This window comes from Phyllobates terribilis, unplaced genomic scaffold (assembly GCF_046119375.1).
Source record: "Phyllobates terribilis strain yellow unplaced genomic scaffold, ASM4611937v1 Scaffold_3__8_contigs__length_932513732, whole genome shotgun sequence".
Lineage (NCBI taxonomy): Eukaryota > Metazoa > Chordata > Amphibia > Anura > Dendrobatidae > Phyllobates > Phyllobates terribilis.
The window spans coordinates 450,898,944-450,921,403 of record NW_027362763.1 but is presented as its reverse complement, the minus strand read 5'-3'; the positions used below and the strand labels follow the sequence as shown (position 1 = coordinate 450,921,403).

The 22,460-nt window shown below is 43.8% G+C and overlaps 1 protein-coding gene across 1 annotated transcript in view; it reads left to right on the top strand.

Annotated features, from left to right (window-relative positions):
- MCHR2 (melanin concentrating hormone receptor 2) overlaps positions 1–14,794 on the top strand; it is a 776,191-nt gene extending 761,397 nt beyond the window's left edge. Inside the window, exon 6 of the mRNA XM_073673176.1 lies at positions 13,449–14,794. Within this exon, the coding sequence (XP_073529277.1) occupies positions 13,449–13,773 (325 nt within the window). The 3' untranslated portion in view covers positions 13,774–14,794. The remainder of the gene's footprint in view (positions 1–13,448) is intronic.
- Positions 14,795–22,460: the final 7,666 nt, after the last annotated feature.

Here is a 22,460-nt window from a genome sequence, read left to right as displayed (position 1 = left end):
CCTTGTCCCGATCCTTTCTGGTGTCCGATCTCGAGGAAGAACCTAAACATATCATCGATCCCGCCAGAGTAATGCAGGTGGCTCCCGTGAGTCTAAATCGTCTCCCTCCCGGTAAGACGTTTGTTTCAGTACCTGATCGGGAGAAGATCCTACACTGGGGCCATTCGTCTAAACTAGCTGGCCACGCCGGTCAGAAAAAGACCCTCCAGCTTATTGCCCGGCACTATTGGTGGCCTACCCTGCACAAGGACATAATAGACTTTGTTTCTGCCTGTGTGTCCTGCGCCCGCAACAAAGTCCCGAGACATCTGCCAGCCGGACGCCTCCTTCCGCTTCCTGTACCTGCTGCCCCCTGGCAGCATATAGCAATGGACTTTATAACTGATCTCCCCGTCTCTGCCGGTTGTACGGTCATTTGGGTGGTCGCTGACCGCTTTTCCAAGATGGCTCACTTTATTCCCCTGCCAGGCCTTCCGTCTGCACCCGAGCTGGCTAAAGACTTTATCCGCCACATCTTCCGTCTTCATGGCCTGCCCCTCCACATCGTGTCGGATCGTGGGGTACAGTTCACCTCACGTTTCTGGAGAGCCACTTGTAAACTACTAGACGTCACCCTGGACTTCTCTTCCGCTTACCACCCACAGTCCAATGGTCAAGTGGAGCGGATCAATCAGAACCTGACCAGTTACCTCCGGCACTTCGTTAATGCCCACCATTCTGACTGGGTGGATCTCCTACCATGGGCCGAGTTCTCTTATAATAATCACGAGAGCGAATCCTCCTCCAAATCCCCGTTTTTTGTAGTCTTTGGTCAGCATCCTCGGATTCCTTTTCCTGTCTCCACCTCTGTGGACAACCCGGCTGCGGAATCTCTCGTTAGCAAATTTTCCTCCATATGGGAGAGTACCCGGTCCTCACTCCTTCTGTCATCCGAGCGTATGAAAAGACACGCTGACAAAAAACGCCTGGATCCGCCACAATTTCGTCCAGGAGATAAAGTCTGGCTCTCATCTAAATATGTTCGACTCAAGATACCTTCTTACAAGTTAGGGCCTCGGTTCATCGGTCCTCTGGAGGTCATCAGTCAGATCAACCCGGTGGCCTATAAATTGAAACTCCCGGCCAACTTACGGATCCCTAACTCCTTCCATGTATCTCTCCTCAAACCCGTGGTGCTTAACTCTTTTTCCAAGTCTACAGGTACGCCTCCTGCTCCGGTTTCTGCTGAGGACGAGTTTGAGGTAGAGAACATTCTTGCCACCAAAAGGGTAAGAGGAAAGACCTTTTTTCTGGTAGATTGGAAGGGGTTTGGTCCTGAGGAGAGAACGTGGGAGCCCCGGGAGAACATCCATGCCCCTCTCATCCTAGCTAAATTTCTATCTGGCCTAAAAAAGGGGGGCCTAAAGGGGGGGGTACTGTAGTGCCAGTGTCCCTGCCCTCTGCTAGGCAGGGACGCTGTTCCCCTCACCGCTCTGCTCCGTGCCCGGCGTCCCTCTCCCGCTCTGCTGGCAGCGCGCGCTCCTTCCCGGCCACTGTGCTTAGGGCGCGCGCGCCCTCCCTCTCTCTTAAAGGGGCCGCGCGCGCCGTCCTAAGGAGTCCCCGGCCAATGGCCGGAGGACTTTACCATATATAAGGCACCTCCTCCAAAATGGAGGTGCCCGAGCAATGTTGTTGCACCGTTCTACTCTGCTTCAGCCCTCAGGTCCCGTTGCCAGTTACCTGCCAGTTACCTGCCAGATTCCTGCCAGCTTGCTGTCCTAATCCTGCCTGATTTCCTGTTACCTGCCTGCCTGCCTGAGGTCCGACGGTCTGCCTTACAACTCCGGTCAGTCTGTCTAAGGACCAACTTGCCCGCTCACCTGGGAGCGCACATCAGCTACCTGCCTGCTTGCCTGAGGTCCGACGGTCTGCCTTACAACTCCGGTCAGTCTGTCTATGGACCAGCTTGCCCGCTCACCTGGGAGCGCTTCTCCGCTACCTGCCTGCTTGCCTGCCCGGAGGCTCCGCTGTCACGTGCTGTGACCACCAGCTATTCCAGACTCTTGCCCGCTCACCTGGGAGCGCTTCTCCGCTACCTGCCTGCTTGGCTGCCCGGAGGTTCCGCTGTCACGTGCTGGGACCACCAGCTATTCCAGAGACTCTTGCCCGCTCACCTGGGAGCGCTTCTCCGCTACCTGCCTGCTTGCCTACCTGGAGGCTCCGCCGTCACGTGCTGTTACCACCTGCTATTCCAGAGACTCTCGCTTGCTCACCTGGGAGCACACATCCTCCATCTGCCTTGCTAGCCTACCTGGAGGTGCAGCCATCACAGGTCGTACCTACCCTTTACCTAGAGACTGCCCCGGTCACTTGCCGTGACCTCCTGCCCGTTCTTCCAGAGACTGCCCCGGTCACTTGCCGTGACCTCCAGCCCGTTCTTCCAGAGACTGCCCTGATCACTTGCCGTGACCTCCTGCCCGTACACCCAGAGACTGTCCCGGTCACCTGCTGTGACTGCCTGCCTGGTCGCCACCCGCTCCCTTACAAGGACCGCTCCCTTGTATAGTAGCCCAGAGGTTCCGCCTCCCAGACCCGTTACATGTTATACATACAGTTCTCAGCGTAAGTGAGTACACCCCCCTGTATTCTCAGTACGTTATACATACAGCACTCAGCGTAAGTGAGTACATCCCCCTGTATTCTCAGTACGTTATGCATACAGCGCTCAGCGTAAGTGAGTACACCCTCTGAATTCTCTTTACGCTATATATACACAGTGCTCAGCGGAAGCGAGTATACCCCCGATATTCTCAGTACGTTATATATACAATACTCAGCGTGAGTACACCTTCCTGTATTCTCAGTACGTTATATATACAACACTCAGCGTAAGTGAGTACACCTTCCTGTATTCTCAGTACATCTTGTATATGCTGGACGCATCCTTCTGTTCAAAGCCGGGATGAGTGGAGCTTGCGCATTGAGGCCCCGGAGTCACTATGTTTGCAAACCGCACCATGGTGCCATTTTATTGAAGACACTGTATATGCGAATTCACAGACAGTGTCCTTAAAAAATGGTGCAGGATAGCGCTGTATGCGCACATGCTGACTTTGGCGCCATTAATAAAATTAAAAATGTACCAATAAAAATGCTTGCCACTCAGGCGTAGAATGGGTTCAATAGCTAGTCTTTTATAACTGAAGCTCGTTAGGTTCCCCAAATTTTCTCTCAAAATTTGATTAACTTCACTGCAAATTGCAATAAAGCTATTAATGACAATAAAGCTACTGAAAAGCCATTAACTGTACGATACATTGAGCGAGAGAGACCAAATTAGCACTGAGAGGTTTAATATTACCATCCTTGTTTAACGTGTGTAAAGAATAAGAATAAAAAAGATTGTTCTTTAAAGGATCCTGTAACTAGGTTTTCTTGATATAAAGAATGGCCAGCCCCGTAAGCCATCTGTTACATACTAGAATGTAGTATACAGTACAGACCAAAATTTTGGACACACCTTCTCATTTAAAGATTTTTCTGTATTTTCATGACTATGAAAATTGTACATTCACACTGAAGGCATCAAAACTATGAAGAAACACATGTGGAATTATATACTTTAAAAAAAAAGTATGAAACAACTGAAAATATGTCTTATATTCAAGGTTCTTCAAAGTAGCCACCTTTTGCTTTGATGACTGCTTTATTTTACACACTCTTTTCATTCTCTTGATGTGTCCAAACTTTTGGTCTGTACTGTATATGTCCCTAATCCGTTCTGCAAGACATAAAAAATTGGTTTTAATATACCCATCGATGGTGCGGGCCAGTTCGATGGTCATCCATTTTCTTTATCTGGCACCTCCTCTCTTCTTACCATTGCCATCCTCCTCCCTGCTTCATTTGATTGACGCCACCATGCTCCAGCACAGGAGTACTTCTTTCTGGCCTGTCAAGGGCATAGCAGAGTATTGTAGTGTGTGTGTTCCGGCTTTACCTACAAGGTCATCGTCGCTCATTGGTCTTTCTCTGCCCGTGTGCATTACAGTACTTTACTCTGCTGTAGGCAGGGCAGAGAGGAGTGCACCTGCACAGGAGCGCGTTCGGAGGTGCCGGATCAAGACCAGAGACACACATCAGACTGGAGTGCACCTATAAATATAGGAAAAGCTATTTTTATAACTTGCAGAGCGGATTGGGGGCATAAATACAGCATTCTAGTATTCTGTAACAGATGCTGGATGTCCTTTATATGGGGAAAACCTGATTTTTTTATTTTTATTTATTTTATTCACTTATATAGCACCATTAATTCCACAGCGCTTCACAGACAATATCAGCACTGTCCCCATTGGGGCTCACAATCTAAATTCCCTATCAATATGTCTTTGGAGTGTGGGAGGAAACTGCAGAGCCCAGAAGAAACCCACGCAAACACATGGAGAACATACAAACTCCATGCAGATGTTGTCCATGGTGGTATTTGAACCCAGGACCCCAGTACTGCAAGACTGCGGTGCTAACCATTGAGCTGCCGTGCTGCCCCAGGTTACCTTTAAGGTGTTGTTACTGTTATATATCATAAATAAATCAATTTGACACTAGATAAGTACAGCACTTCCGTATATCACTTCAATCTTTGGATTATTACACACAGACTCAGACAACTACTTCCATTTTCAATGTGGTTTAGTACACCACAATCAGATTAGGCCTTTCTGTATCCCTGTTTGAGTTTTGCGCTCTGAACTTCTATCACTACAAGATATAAGCCCAAAATGGTGCTCCCTGACTGGCTCCCATCTTTTATACTGGCTGTGATAGCCCCTTGATCAGCTGCGCTACAACTATGTGATGTCTTATATGCTGTGAATTGAGGGGTAGCCCACGTTGCCACGTAACACAGCTTTAGCCCACTCGCTGATGCTTCAACAATTTATGAAATGGTACCAGACATCTTTTTCTTTTAAAATCTTTGTCAATTGAATTTCAAAACATTCAAATTCACGTGGACTTGCAAATTTCAGGAAATTCGACTCGAAGTTGGTCTTCTGCGAATCAATCCACTAATCTCCCATGATAAACTTGGGTTATTTAAAAAAAATGTTTTTCGAAGTCACTTATTACTTACATTCTTTTGCATGCCCTGCACTAAACATGAGTACTTTTTGGGCGAGGCCCTCACGGGTAAATATCTATAACCCAGCTAACTTGACAACTCCAAATTACTGTTCAAAATAGAGTTCTCTGATAAAATATGTAAATACCTTGAGATAACCTTTGACTCCATCTTGTCCTTAAAGAGAACCTGTCAGTTGCTTAAATAAATTGAAATAAATACCTTGTAAAAATTCCTGCGCTCACCTAAATCTGGCACTGTTTGCTTTTTAGCAAACTAAAATTTTCAACCTCTCCCTCTCATCTGGTATCTTTCCCTCTTCTTTTAAACATGCCAGCATACATCCATTACTTAAAAAACCATCCCTTGACCAGAACTGCACTGCCAACTACAGACCTGTTTCCAATCTTCCCTTTATCTCTAAACTCCTGGAACGCCTGGTCCATTCCCATCTAATCAGCTATCTTTCAGACAATTCTCTTCTTGACCCTTTACAATCTGGTTTCCGCTCTTTACTTTCTACTGAAACTGCCCTCACTAAAGTCTCTAATGATCTACTAACAGCTAAATCTAATGGTCAGTATTCCCTGCTGATTCTCCTGGATCTCTCTGCAGCATTCGACACTGTGGATCACCAGTTCCTCCTCACTATGCTCCGCACTATTGGCCTCAAGGACACTGTTCTCTCCTGGTTCTCCTCCTATTTCTCTGACCGCTCCTTCTCTGTGTCATTCGCTGGCTCCTCCTCCTCTCTCCTTCCCCTTACTGTCAGGGTTCCTCAAGGATCAGTCCTAGGCCCCCTTCTTTTCTCCTTATACAGTGCTCCCATTGGACAAACAATCAGTAGATTCGGTTTTCAGTACCATCTCTATGCTGATGACACCCAATTATACACCTCTGCTCCGGACATCACCCCTGTATTACTACAAAAGACCAGTGATTGTCTTTCTGCTGTCTCTAACATTATGTCCTCCCTCTGCCTAAAACTGAATCTGTCAAAAACTGAATTCCTCGTCTTTCCTCCCTCCACTAACCTACCTGTGCCCGATATTGCCATTTCCGTTTGTGGCTCAACCATTACTCCCCAGCAACAAGCCCGCTGTCTTGGGGTCATTTTTGATTCAGATCTTTCTTTCACTCCTCACATCAAATCACTCGCTCGTTCATGTCATCTACACCTCAAAAACATCTCAAGAATCATGACTTTTCTCATCTTTGACTCAGCAAAAACTCTTACCGTAGCTATTATTCATTCCCGTCTGGACTACTGCAATGCTCTACTTATCGGGCTCCTTCTTACTAAACTCTCCCCTCTCCAATCCGTCCTTAATGCAGCAGCCAGGATCATATTCCTCGCCAACCGCTACTCCGATGCCTCTTCCCTGTGCCAGTCATTGCATTGGTTACCCATCCAATATAGAATTCAATTTAAACTTATCACGCTTACCCACAAAGTGCTCCATGCTTCAGTACCCCCCTACATCTCCTCCCTTGTCTCAGTCTACCACCCTACACGTGCCCTCCGTTCTGCCTGTGACTTAAAACTAAAATCCTCCATAATCCGAACTTCCCACTCCCGTCTCCAAGATTTCTCGCGTGCTGCGCCAATTCTTTGGAATGCACTACCCAGGACAATTCGATTAATTCCCAATACCCACAGTTTCAAGCGGACCCTAAAAACCCATTTCTTTAGGCTGGCGTATCGCCTCCACACCTGTCCATCCCAGTTGTCCGTCCCAGTTTTCCCCCATATTAAAATCTTCTTCAATTTCAGGTTCATACCAACCATGTACTTAATAGCCTCAGTCAGGACTGTACACATACTGGAAGGACACCAGTCCATGTATTATTTATTCTATTTAGAATATTAAGGCTGCATTATACAATATATGTACATTCTACCTTTTGTGTCTCCCCCATTTCCTCATAGACTGTAAGCTTGCGAGCAGGGACCTCACTCCTTTCGATATGAGATATGCTTATTTTGTATTGTCTGTATAAGTCCCCCTTAAAATTTGTAAAGTGCTGCGGAATATGTTGGCGCTATAAAAATAAACATTATTATTATTATTATTTTATCCCTGTGTAGCTCCATTGCAAGAATATTCACATTTGTTACTTTTGGATTTCAATATAAAAAATCTCAATTTGCAGTTCAATTGGACATTTCTAAAGAGTTTTCTCTGATGGAGTGCGTTTTTATCACTCCCATTCATATGCTACCAATCACAGCACTGCTGCTGATCTAGCAATCTCTCAGTCTCAGAGGCTACTTAGCTGTGATTAGCCATATCTGTGAGGGAAGACAGAAAGCACATGCCCCCAGATAAGACTCTGAAGAAATTACCAGCTGAACTGCAAAACAGAAATTTCACATAGTGTGCCTCAGAAGAAAGAAAAATGAATGTCTCTGCAATGGATCAAAGTAAAGCAAAACGTAAATCAGCCTTAGAATCAGGGGATATCTGTTTTTTTTCTTTACAAGGTATTTAATTTTTTGAGCAGACAGGTCCACTTTATATCATATATTTATGTTTCACTTGCCACCTTCTAACTGGAAAACATTTCACCAATCAACTCCTTGCTCAACTTTGAATCAACAAAATTGTTAGTGCATGGCCTTAGTGTTCACCATTCTTCTCTGTGGCCTCCCACTTAGCACTCTTGCACCTTTCCAACCCTTCCTTAATGGAGTATTCTCAAGTTTGGAAGTTATCCCTTATTTAGGTTGTCTTTGGCACTCCTATATGAATGAATGGAGCTAGAGTGCATATGAAGGACCACTGTTGCATTCACATGGGGCTCTTCAGAGATCCGGATCTCGGAATAGCTGTGGTTAAACTGCTGGGACCCCTACAAATTTCCAAAATTGGGCTCTGAAGAGCTCCATGTTAATAGGGTGGTTGTCAGTCATGTGTTCTGTTGCACCATTCATTCTTATGTGAGTGCCAAAGATCAGTCGAGCTCATCTCAACTATCTCTAACAGACCATTTAAAAATGAATTGAGCAGCAGTGCATTTGATGAACCACGACGCCACTCACTCAAAGTACTTCAGAGCCCCAGTTCTTGGAATCTGTGAAGGTTTATCTAGTTGTACCGCCAACTATCCTGACCCTCATGTGAATGAAGCGATGGTTCATCATCCACGCTCTAAGATGCGCAGGGCGGTAGTCATGGTCGAGGGGTTGATGTTTCTCTTCACCTTGGCACCCTTGGACTGGGGGGCCTGCAATACCAACACAGGTTATTACACTTGGGGTTATTTACAGTGGAAAAACGAAGGCTTAGGGGTGATCTTAATACTATGTACAAGTATATGAGGGGACAGTACAAAGACCTTTCTACTGATAATTTTACTCTGAGGCCAGAGACTGGGACAAGGGGGCATCTTCTACGTCTGGAGGAAAGAAGGTTATATCATAATCACAGACGGGGATTCTTTACATTAAGAGCAGTGAGACTATGGAACTCTCTGCCGCATGATGTTATAATGAGTGATTCACTATTAAAATTTAAGAACGGCATGGATGCCTTTCTTGAAAAGTATAATATTACAGGTTATATATACTAGATTCCTTGATAGGGCGTTGATCCAGGGAACTAGTCTGATTGTCGTATGGAGTCAGGAAGGAATTTTTTTCCCCAATGTGGAGCTTAGTGTTTGCCACATGGTTTTTTTTTGCCTTCCTCTGGATCAACATGTTAGGCTATGGGTTGAACTAGATGGACTTAGTCTTCCTTCAACCTTAAAAACTATGTTACTATGATACTATGTTACACTACAAATAAACGGTGCCCCAGTTCCCATATGCTGTGGGTGTAGTGCAGTTCACTCATGCTTTGACCACAGTCCTCTGCTGTCTCCATGATCTCGGATGCAGGAACAGGCGCACATTCAATAGGGGACACCCGGTTCATTTTAACATTTAACAGTTTACTTGACAGTTGATGTACATCAGATTGCATCATACAGTTTGAGGCCCAGCACCCTCCATCACTTACTTCCTTAACACAGTACTTTTCACTCCAGTTCTCACGTTCAGCACAGATTACCCCTACGCTTATCCTTTTGTCAGCCCCAGGGTTTCCCGTCCGGCTCCGCAGTATTCCCAAAGTCCACTATGTTTCCCTCACATGGCTCCACGCCCATTTTTCACTGTACGAAAGGGTTGTCAGTGTTCTCTATAGCCCTCAACTTGAGCCTTAGGCTCCGGACATTGCAGGAATTTCTGTATGGAGTTTTGTGCAACTTCATACCGCCTGAACGTCTTTGCCCAAACTGTGCTTCAGCCCACTGCACCTTAAACTAGCCCTAGCAACTGTCACCAATGAACTCTCCTCACTAACTGACTAAACCAGCAAGTGGTTGTCTTTTACTGGCCCTATCCCCTCCCACTTTGGGTTGGACCAATTATTTTAACTGTCTGTTTAATCTGTCTCCCCCAGCAGTCTTGTTGCTGGGCAAACTTCACCTTTCATCTACATAAGTACAGTCACTATCTCCTAACAGTATGCACAAGCATATTACAATTACAATGCCTATCACTATCTATTCTGTCCCACTTTTGTGAACTACAGTTCCTTTAAGTTGCACACTGCTGTCCCTATGTCAGGCTCCAAGTCCCTGAAGAAAAGTTCATGTATAGAATAGGGAAGAGTCCACAGGGGGAAATGGGAAAGAGTCCATGTGGCAGTGAAAACACTCCACAGGGACCACAAGGGTTTCGGACTCTTTACAGTTTACAGTCCTTCAATCCAGAAGGGGGATGCACAAACATGAGCAATCCAAAATAGGGAAGGGAACACAAAAACTCCTCTGCCTTTTTTGGCCAACACCGAGAGTTTCGGTCAATACTGGGTCTTCTGCCCTCAGGAACGCAGAACAGTTCCAATCTCTCTCATGTGCAACGAGCACACCTGGGACATTACAGGACAGACCCTTCACTGCTGGCCACCATGCCTTATATTGCGGCCGTTATCTTTTTGGAGGGTTGTTAAGTACTCACTGGCCATGTCACAATTAGGGACTTCAGCTATTCCGCCCTTCCGCCAGGCCTCGGCCACAGCAACATAGTCGCTTCTGCCTTGACGTCCGGCTCCTGACTCGGGACCTCTGGTGGTACCTCCGGTTTCTTCAATCCTCCCAGCCACACCTCCGTTCTGCCTTGGCTCGCTGCAACGAGAAGGGTTTCTTTTTCTTCCTCCTCACCCACAATGGGTGGTCTTCTGCGTACAGGCCACTACCCAGCCCAGACAGATTTTTGTACCATTTTGCTGTTATGACGCCCACGATGGGTGGAGCTTTTGTCAGCCTCCACGACATCATCCGCCATCTTGGGACTTCTAATGGCTGCCATCTTAACCATTTCAGGGGTTCCTCCACTCTCTTTACGCAAGGACCCTGAATCCTGCCAACTACGCCAAGTTGTAAGGTGAGCAGGGCGGTAGTCATAGTTGAGGGTCGGATATAAATTGTGCCCCAGTTTCCATGTGCTGTGGGTGTAGTGCAATTCCTTCTTTCAGCCCAAGGGTTTCCCAATCCAGCTCCACAGTATTCCCAAAGTCCACTATGTTTCCCTCACACAGTTCAATGCCCATCTTCCACTGTACAAAAGGGTTGTTGGTGCTCTCCATAGCAAAAACAGCAAAGGGTAGTAAAACCCCAAAAGTCTCAAGACCCCATAATTATAATTTGGAGTAGCAAGGGTAGTTATAAAACATAACCTTTAATCAAACAGTTAATAATATTATGCAACACTTGTTAAAAAGATTTAGGACCTTACAGGGTCAGTGTGACAGTGCAACAGTGTCTAGGAATGATATAAGGTAATGCACAGAAATACATGATTGCACTGTTGTATACAAAGAGGACGGAAATAGGACTCCACCTGAATTGGGTGAAAATTTGTGGAGCTATATCCTCGTCCAGAGAATAAATACTGATACGGACCAAACAAGAGCCAATAGGCAGTAACATCAACCATCAATATGCATCTATTTGGAAAAGCTAGACAAGGAATGTATTATGCAATCCCAAAGGCTCAGTATATAAAGACCATGTGCATATCGATAATAGACAGAAATATATACACAATGTGTGCTAAACCATTAGGCAAGACACACATAAGGAATCACTCCAATGGTGAATAAGACATAAAATATATAAAAAACAGAACGTCCTCACCCGGTGTTGAATTCTCTGTGGTAGTTTGTCACGGAGTTGCCTCAGGGAAGGGAGCAGTCATCAGTGGGCAAAAGAGAACACAGCGGCATGTCAGTGAAGGCATCTGATTCTGCCCCTATTTTGCCTTAAAAAGGGATACTGCACTGCCCTGTTGCCCCTTTGCTCCCTCCCTGACAAGGGCAGTCCTCAGCTACCACTATAATCAACAGACCCTGCACTTGTCCTTAAAATGCCTCTCATGCATCCCGACGCGTTTCATCCTTCTCAGGAATCATCAGGGGACATACACACATGACAGAGCATGGTTATATGCTATTCTGCTGTAATAAGAGCCAACCTATTCTCCACTGCATACTCAAAGGGAATGCAGAGTGGAGTATAGCCTTAGCCCCCGACTTGAGCCTTAGGCTCCGGACATTGCAGGAACGGCCATAGGGAGTTTTGTGCAATCTCATTATTATTATTATTATTATTTTATTATTTATTTATATAGCGCCATTGATTCCATGGTGCTGTAAATAAGGAGGAGTTGCATAGCAAATAGAGATATCACTTACAGTAAACAAATTAACAATGATAGACTGGTACAGAGGGAAGAGGACCCTGTCCTCGTGGGCTTACATTCTACAGGAATGGGGAAGGAGACAGTAGGTTCGGGGGTTGCGGTAGCTCCATTGTTGTTGACCTCATACTGCCAGAACATCTACTCTTTGCCCACATCATGCTTCAGCCCACTGCACCTTGGACTAGACCTAGCAACTGTCACCAACGAACTCTCCTCACTAACTGACTAAACCAGTAAGTGGTTGCCTTTTACTGGCCCTAATCCCTCCCACTTTGGGCTGGACCAATCATTTTAACTGTCTCTTTACTTTGTCTCCCCAGCAGACTTGTTGCTGGCCCAATTTCACCTTTCACCTACTTAAGTAGTCACTATCTCCTGCACTAAGCATATTACACTTACAATGTTTATCACTATCTACTCTGTCCTATTTGTCAATACTCTGGGTCCTAAATCCTAACCTATATCTTATCCTATGCTTACTCTGCACTAAATATGAAGCATTGCTTATACATTATACTTTCATTCTTTACCTTACCTTACCTTTACCTTACCCAGACACTGTATATTACCATAACACAATACATGGCAATTCTCAACATATCACTTCTTACAGTATAAATTACTACTCATGCCAGGCATTACCTTTACAGTAGTTATACATTACTTACATTACATTTCACATGTTACCATAAAATGCAATAAAACTGCATGTCAATATTCACACCACTTGATGTCTTCAGGGGCAGGTGCATGACAGTCTCTGTCACACCCTTACAGCATTGTCCTTCCATTCATTCTTGGGAATGGGAATGTTCAAGATCAGCCAAGTGCAGCTTAGCTATCTTCAGCAGTTCAGTAAATAATTATCAGCAGTGCGCTTGATTGACTACTGCAGCACTAACACAAGACTCTTCAAAGTCCTCATTCTCGGGATTTGGTGGGGGTCCCAGCAGTATCCAAAGGATAGGTGTACTTGTGAATACCCCATTAAATCTGCTGCCTGAATAATCCGCCTTGTCTCTCATTATTAATCTGCCTCTTTTTTTTTTCCAATTTGTTCACTAAAATGTATTTGGGGGAAAGTTAATTTTTCTCAAATTTTATAAAGACTTTATTTTCCAGATAATGTATTTTTCACAATTCAATTTCAGTCTATTCAGCGAAAAGTGGGTACCGCTTTGTTAAAACATGGATGGACAGCAAAAAGAAAAAAAAAAAGACACATCTCATTTGTCCCACCACCCTCTCAGCCTGTTATCCATTCCTCTGCACCTCTTCTGTTTGTTTTCCCCTGTTGTATGCATCCTCTTCAGTCTGTTACAGTCTGGGCCAGGGCTTTAGCATGACTGAGTTTTATAAATGACCGCAATTTAATAATAATATTTATTACTTTGGCTATGAACCATTTTCCTAAAAGTTCCTTATTTTCTCCAAAGGGACATTTAGATCTCCTCCTGTAGCAGTACCTCGTAACTGCTACTTCACTGCTACTTCTGCATCCCCTATAGATATCTATGTGACGCAATTTTGAAAAATATCATTTCATTATTGTTTATATTATGCAATTATATAATGTACCTTTTTTTTATTTTTCAGCTACAACAACAGTTTACCCAGACAAAGAGTTCTACGACTGACCAAGATGGTGCTTGTATTGGTGGGAGTTTTCATTGTCAGTGCAGCCCCCTACCATGTGATTCAGATTGTAAACCTTCAGATCTCTCAACCCACAATCATTTTTTATGTCAGCTACTATTGCTCCATTTGCCTCAGCTATGCCAGCAGTGGTATCAATCCTTTCCTTTATGTACTGCTTAGTGGAAACTTCCGCAAAAGACTTTCTGAATGTACAAAAACTAAAATGAAAATCTCAGAACGTGAGCTGAATAATTTTGATAATACATTGAAATCAAGTTTTTAGGTATTATTATTAAAGTAAATATAATTGTAATGAATGTATTTATTACATTAAAGGGGTTTTCGGAGCTATAGACAAATTACACATAAAGAGATTGCAGATTACCGAATTAAGGCAGTGTGTTATATGCACAGTATCACGATTCCCCTGCATTCTAAACGTGAATGGGCATTCATGTGATCATAAGTACATGAATTGCATAACAACAGTCTCCTGCCTACTAGATTCACATTTGATTCTTATCTTTTTGTTCTATTTAAGCAATCCAATGAGAATTTAGTTGGAATCTGTCTGCAAACATACAAATCGCCCTCTGATAACTGTGGATTCAATTTACTGTCACTGTTCCCCTGTATTCCCAGCAGGAGTAAGCAGTCACGTGACAGTTGAGTATCTAATTTACATAGCTGTAGCCACAAACTGACTAGATTCTCATAAATTTTCTATTGAGAGAAATTAATGAGAATTCTAGCTGGCAACATGACCGCAACTATGCAAGCACACACTTGCGGTCACATGACTACTCATGGGGCAATACAGGAAATCGTGACAGTCTGCACATTGCACACTGTCACAATTTGGTAGGCATCAAGAGTTACTGCAGAAATTTGTCTAGACCCTGAAAACCCCATTAATTATTATGTACTCCTACCGCAGGATTCTGCCTCTCAGAGGTCTTGTATTATTATTTCATAGCACACATTAGATTGTTATCAAAGCAAAACACACAGCATATATCATGAATGTGACGCGCCCCCTGGGCCTGTGCGGTGCAGGGGGATACCCGGAGCCGGATCGCTGGGGGTTGTAGTCCTCCGTGGCGGTGACCCGGTCCGTGCCCAGGGCGGTCAAACCAGTGGCAGTCTATAGGTAAGAACAATGTCCGACTACGCCACCCGTGGATTGCGGTCAGTGGGGACCGCCGCTGCGCTGCCGACCGCTGAGGCTGATGTTGTTTGCACAGCCGAGTATGGGATAACTCCCCACGGGAGAAGTATTGCCTCAGGGCAGCTAAGGTGGATGATGGGAGTGATGGTGTGAGCGTCCCAGTAGTAATGGTGCTGGTGCGGCACGGAATCACAGAGACGTGTGGTGCAGTTCAGGGCCTTTACTGATGGTATAAAGCAGACCCTCCCGGGAGTATTGGTTAGCAGTAGGGGCCTGGTCAGTCTGTGAGCAAGCAGGATCTCCCCTGGCCAGGTGGAGTTGTAGGCCTCCCCGACTATCTGCACTCTTTCCTGGCTACCTTGCTCTATGCGGGTAGAAGTAGCCCACGTCCCTGAGTATACCGTGTGGTGCTCACCCGTATGGCCGGTGACTTGGGGCCTTCCGTCAGCCTTCGCTTCACGATGGCGGTGCTGGTCCCTTGCTTGTGACCGTGCCTTCGGGTTTCTAAGGCCAGAGGATATGGAATCCCCTGCCGGTTGGATTCTGCTGCTGGACCTGGATGTCCCCACAGCCTCGGACTCCGTGTCCGGTATTAGTGTCTTCAGCCAAGGCGAGCTCTCTAGCTTCCAGCCTCTGGCACTCGCTCCTGCTCCTACAGAGCTCCTGTTGTCACTTTCCCTCTCCAGGCTCTGACTACTCAATCCCGCCCCAGACCCAGTTTATAAGGGCAGATTCCTCCCCTCCCAGGTCTGGGTGGGCCGTGTTGCATGCTTAGGGCTCCTGACCAGAGAAACCTCCCACTTGCTCTCAGACATAATATCTCTATTACTGTGGCAACCAGACCCCTGGGGTGTCACAAATGTATTAAAGCTATGCCCAAAACTGAACTGCATTTAGAGAGTCTAAATACATACAATATAATCTAAGGTGAGTATCTTTGCAAATACATTGCCCTATTAATCTTGCACTTAACCTGAATTACAGCCTGCATCATGCCCTTTAATCTGCATTCACAATTCTGTTGGTTAGTATTAAAAATAGTTGACAACTGTAGCTTGGCAGACACACACAGAATGAAAGGAACAGAACATGCTCTGTTCAGAAATTGAGCCCATCAGGAAGGTTGGGGTGTTTCAGATATGCATCCAATAGAAAGCTAATTTGAAGCACCTATGTTCAAATGCAAAATTTGTAACAGGACCCCTGTAATATCATGTGCCATTTATTAAAAAGGTTTCTTCTGTGTATAAAATATTGATTATGTTGCTATTATGAAAAGTAATATCTGATTTTCCCACACTACAGTTATATAAACTAAATTGTATTCAATGTAAAACTTAAATGGTCGCTTTTTAAGTAACTGATGTAGACATTTTCAAAAGTATAATATAGTTCTCATTACCAAAAATGTTTTTAAAGAGTTGGGGCAGAATTATTTCCTGCTTCTTACACAGCCCCTCCTGCTTTTTTATTCCCCTGATGCACTTTTCTTAACATTGCCCCTTTCTTTAGGTGGCGTGCTGCTTTAGATGTAGACATGGTTTCCTGCAAATTTTCACAGGTTGTGGTTTTGCAATATTTTGTCAATAAAGACATCAGTTTGTCTGGGTTTAGGTAGGAATGTGACCAGTAACCAAAAAGATTGAGGACTCTGAGTAGTATGTGTTTGTGAATAGTCTTAGCTATGGCACCATGTTAATTTATTTGATTCTGGTATTGTATGCATGTACTGAGCTTAGCCCTGATACTGTATTTATATTTATTAACTCTTCCTTGTTCTGTTAACATCATTTATTGTGCTAAAACCATATTTATCAACTGAGCTTTTGAGATTAGTTCTGCTGGCTTATTTATATAATGAGCTTTGTTCTGACACAATATTAATGAACTGAGCTGGGTTCTGGTACTAAATTTATGTCATGAGCTTGGTTCTTGTACCTAATTGTTGTTGTATCATCTGTACTGTATTTGGTTATGTACCAAATGTGAATATTTCTGGCATAGTACTTATTTCTCAGCTTGGTTTTGATGCTAAATTCACTTTGCTTAGTTCTTACAAAGTGTTTATTCACTATTCTTGGAGATAATGCTGTATTTATTTACTCTGCATATAGTACCATATTTATTTACTAAGCTGCGTTCTCAAACTATATTATTTAGTAAGCTTGGTTAAGGTAAATTTATTTACTGTGTCAAGTTCTGATACTGTATCTATCCAATGGAATGTTTTTCAATATTATAAAAGCACTACCATGTTCTGTATATTTTTTATTAAATATGTGTATATGTGCATGTAATGTAGTGTGAATGTATTAACATACTCAACTCTGTTTTCTCTGGTGTCCTGATTCGCTTCTGAGTGACAATGACATCACTCAAATGAGGTGAAGAACGCCGCTGGACATCAGAGACAGAGGTAGGTGAGTATATTAATACACTCGCACTAAATTACATGCACATATACACATTTAATAAAAAAATATACATGGGTGTGCTTCTTTAATGAGCTTAGTTTTGTAGTTTTGGTACTGTATTTCTGAACATCCCTTATTACGGGCACTGTTTTTATATTTTGTACTTGGTCTATCTATCTATTATTATTATTATGTTATTGATCTGGTAGTTTATTTACTAATTGTGCTTAGTTCTAGTACAGTATATATGCACTGATCTTAGTTTGGACACTATACTTATTCACTGTGCTTTGTCCTGAGAGAATAATTATGCATTGAACTTCTGGTTCTGTATTCGTGTATTGAACTAAGCGTTGGTAATATATTTATTCATTGAGCTTGGTTTTAGTACTATATTTACTGTGCTTATTTCTAAGAATGCATTTATTTACTGAGCTTAGTTCTGATACTGTACTTATATTCTAAGATGAGTATTGGTACTCTATTTATTCACTGAGCTTGGTTGTCATGTTGTATTTAGTGTGTTTTGTTTGACATTATACCTGTATTTAAGTAACAAACTAACAATAGCACAGTATTTATTCACTGAGCTTGGTTCTTATACTGTGTTTACTATGAGTTGTTCTGACATTATACTTAATATACTGAGCATAGTTCCTGTTCTGTATTTAAGTAACAAACTGACCCTGATACTGTATTTGCTGAGCTTGGCTCTGGTACTGTATTTAGTCTATAGTCAGGAAAATACAGAAACATCTTTAAATGAGAAGGTGTGTCCAAACTTTTGGTCTGTACTGTATATCTATACCTAATTGGTATTACTCCAATAAAGGACATGTAGACCAATGTGATGAGGACTAACGAAGCAAAGCAAAATATATTGAAAGGGGAGAAGAACAAAAAACTTTGAAAAACGTCCCAGGTCATAAAGTTACAAAATTTTATTGGTGAAAATAAATAGATAATGTGAATCACAAACTCAGACACAAAGAATTTTAAAACAATAGAAGAGCACCAATGAGGAGCTAGAAGCACATCTGTCAATTAGAAAAATAATAAGCTGCCGAAGAAAGATATGTTCTGTAAAGAAATAATGGAGCATTCGGCTAGAGTAAAAAATGCTCAAAAGGTAAGTCATAAGTAGTCAATTGAAGATGTAATCAATTGAAATTGCTATCCTGTGAAAATTTCAATATAACAACATGTGCCCAGGACAGCAAGTAGGTATCAAGAAATAATGGAGCGTTTGGCTAGGGTAAACATGCTCAAAAGGTAAGTCATGAGAGGTCAATTCAAGATGTAATGAATTGGAATTCCTGCCTGATGCAAATTTCAATATAACGACATGTGTCCAGGACAGCAAGTAGATATTACCATGACACCTCAACTATAAACCGGAATATTTACATAGATGGGAAGAGTTCCAAATGGCTATTTAATAAGAGCGGCACAAATCATAGAAGCATACTTACAACCACAGTGGTTATGGACGTGCTCCTCACTAGTGCTCGTTGGCAACTAGAACCCCAAACTAAAGCCCTTAAAACTTAACTTTTATTAAAGCATATAGCTCTTGTAAGGAAAGTGAGTATTAAAATATTAGCATAGATACAGGCAGTAGAGTAAAGTCAGATATTGTAATCTGCAATATTGCTTGTTACACGAATATGGTTATCTAACTAAGTCTCATTCTCATACATTAGTGGCCGCAGACCACCTATCTCATGTGCCTTATTATAAAATCCAAAATTAAGCCTCCCCGACATGTTTCGCCTAACTGGCGTCATCAGGGGACAGAGGCTTAATGGCCTGATGATGCCAGTTAGGCGAAACATGTCGGGGAGGCTTTAATTTTGGATCTGCGGCCACTAATGTATGAGAATGAGAATTAGTTAGATAACCATATTCGTGTAACAAGCAATATTGCAGATTACAATAGTTAAGTTTTAAGGGCTTCAGTTTGAGGTTCTAGTTGCCAACAGGCAAAATGTTGTTAATGTCAATACCCCTACGCTGTCTTGAGTTGTATAGTGTTGTGTCCTCACTAGTGCTCGACCCTTTGAAATTGCAAACAGCTGATCGCTCGGGGAATCAGGTGTTGAACCACCACTGATCAAATATTGACGTCCTATCTGTGGTAGATCGCTCACTCAGCTGCAAACTGTTATGTTCTGCAACTTAGAACTAAGGAATAGGAGGGAAAATCTGTCCCTGCACTGAGACTCATCTTAACCCTACGCTGGGGTGGGTGCCCTATTCCTTATGAATAGCCCCACCGAAACTCCTGCACTGAACTCAAACGAAGACCTGTAGGAAGGGGAAAGGGGTCCATAAAAGATCTAAGGGCTGGGAGCAAAAGCAGGAGACCTCCTAACAGAAAAGTTAATTGCAGAAACGAAGATTAAAGGGAACAAAACTGGTGGAACAAGAAGTCCCAGGATAACAATTGTCCAAAGCACAAAGAACTAAACAAGGCTACTTAGCCAGAGCACAAGCGTAACAACACTGATGTCCAGCGGGGAATGGGAGCCAGGTGCTGGGTAATAAAGAGTGCAGAGATCACGTGACCAAGAAACCCAGCACCAGAGGAACAGACTAGAAGCCAGCAAACCACAACAAGATGGCCGATAGTAAAACAAAATAGATTCTAACACAAATGGAGGTAGACACAGGTAGGCTGTCTCTTTAAATCTTTGTTGGTTTATTATAGTGTGGCATAAATCAACAGTCAGCCCATTAAAATAGACACAGCCCACTGGGCAAAACAGGAAGAGCAAATCAAAAATGGTAATAAAAAGAACACAGTCCTTGTAGTAGCAGGAATATGCCTGCTGAGAGTTCAGAAACTCCACATGGTTCAGGAACAAACAAACACAAGCTCCCTTCTGGAGCTAACTTTTAAAGACACTGAAATCTGAATGCCTCAGCTGGCTGAGTATTTAAACCCCCCAGACCACACACTGAGGTTCAGATAAGGTGAATGGCCTTCCGCCCTTCACAATGGCCATTCACAAAAAACACTCCCTTTTACAAATGGACTTAACCCCTCTAAGCAAATATCATGCTGGAGAAAACGTAATGGTTTTAATTCACTGAAGCTAATGGCCTCAGGGAAACATACCTCCCCTCCAGGACTGTACCAGTAACTTTGTCATATATCCCCCTCGCCTGCCCAAAGCCAGGGGTTTTGGCACCTTCACTCGCTAAACAGGGAAGTCTGGACAGAGCATCTGTATTACTGTGTAGTTTCATGGGCCTGTGCTCTACATGAAAATTAAAGTCTTGAAGCGCTGGAAACCACCTCGTCAACCAGGCATTCTTCCCCCTCCTTTCCCTCATCCATCTCAGAGGCGCATGATAGGAAACTAACCTGAACTTTCAGCCTAACAGGTAGTATCTTAAAGTCTCAACTGTCCATTTGATGGCCAGGCACTCCTTCTCTATGATGGCATAGTTCTTTTCACAGGAGGAGAGTTTCCTATTCAGGAATAGGACCTCAGAGGCATCAGTCTGAACCACAAACTCCTTAGTGAAGTCAGGCGCTACCAAGACTGGCTATTTACATTGGGTGAGCTTTAACTTCTGGTATGCCATCTCCGCTTCAGGGGACCACTTGGCCATCGATTTCTTTGTGCCCTTAAGAAGATCAGTCAGGGGGTGGCTATCGCCAATAATACCCCACAATTCCTAGAAATGCCCTAACTTGCGTCTTGGAGTTCGGTTGCGGACAATTTTGGATAGCCTCCACCTTATTTACTTGCGGCTTTATTTTGTCCCTTCCGATGATGTAGCCCAAGTATTTTTCATCTTCTTTCCCCATGTAGCACTTCTTTTGGTTTATCATAAACCCTGCCTTTCTTAGCGCATCCAGTACCGCCTGGTTTTTCTGTAATTGACTTCGCCAATCTGGGCTGAATATTACAATGTCATCCAGCTAAGCTGCTGCGTACTTCTTGTGAGAGACTAGGATCCGGTCCATGGCCCTCTGGAAGGTAGTTGGGACTCCCTGCAGACCAAATGGCATCCTGGTTTACTGAAAGCACCCGTCAGGAGTAGAGAACGCCATCTTCTCCTTGACACTTGAGGACAAGAGAATCTGTTAGTAGCCTTTTGTTAGGTCCAGGTTGGTGATATATCTGGCTGACCTTAGCCTCTCAATAAGCTCATCGATGCGGGGCATCAGATACATATCGAATTTTGACACCTCATTCTGCTTCCTGTAGTCATTACAGTACCACCATTCTCCATCCGGCTTCGGCACCAGCACAATGAGTCTGGACCAGCCGCTCTTTGACTCCTAGATGACGCCCAGGCTCAACATTCTCCTCACCTCTTTGGAGATCACCTCGCGGCGGGCTTCATGAATCCGATATGGCCTTTGATTCATCCTCAAATGCAACTCTGTCAAGATTTCATGTTCGACCACCTGCATACAACCTGGCAGCTCTGAGAACAGGTTACGGTTCTGCTGAAGCAGCTCTCAGCACTGTTGCTTCTGAGCCAGTGATAGTCAGTGATTTCTGCCACTGTGACATCCTTAACCTAGGCTTCTGGATGGGTCCCCAGGCACATAGCTTCTCCTGGCTCCCAAACCAAGGTTTGAGCAGGTTAACATGGTACACCTGATACAGCTTCCTTCTTCCTGGTTGGTTGAGCTTTGTAGTTGACCTCACTCAACTTCTCGACCACCTCGTATGGCCCCTGCCACTTGGCCAGGAATTTGCTGTCCACCGTGAGGATCAACAGCAACACATGTTCCCAAGGGTTAAATTGTCTCAGTATCATCGACCGATTGTAGACCCTTGCCTGGGCCTCTTGGGCTTGAAGGCTGCTTTCGCTTACAATCGGCATCTTCCTTGCGATCTGTTCTTGTATCTGGGCCACATGCTCGATGATGCTATGGTGAGGTGTTACCTCGGCTTCCCAGGTCTCCTTTGCAATATCCAACAGTCCTCGAGGGTGCCGTCCATAAAGCAGCTCGAAGGGTGAGAACCCCCGTAGAGGCCTAGGGAGCTTCTTTAATGGAGAATAGCAGGTAGGGGAGTAGGAAATCCCAGTCTTGGCCATCCATCTCCATGACCTTTTAAAGCATGGACTTCAGGGTCTTATTTGAACCTCTTCACCAGGCTGTCCGTCTGCAGATGTTACATAGTTACATAGTTACATAGTTACATAGTTAGTAAAGCCGAATAAAGACTTGCGTCCATCAAGTTCGACCTGTTAGTTCTGTAATTGCTAAAGTTGATCCAGAGGAGGGCAAAAACCCCAAATGATTTAGCCAATCTTCACCTGAGGAAAAATTCCCTCCCGACTCTGAAACCAGCAGTCAGAATAAATCCCTGTATCAACCTACTATTTTATTTTATTTTTAAGTATACGCTGAAATCT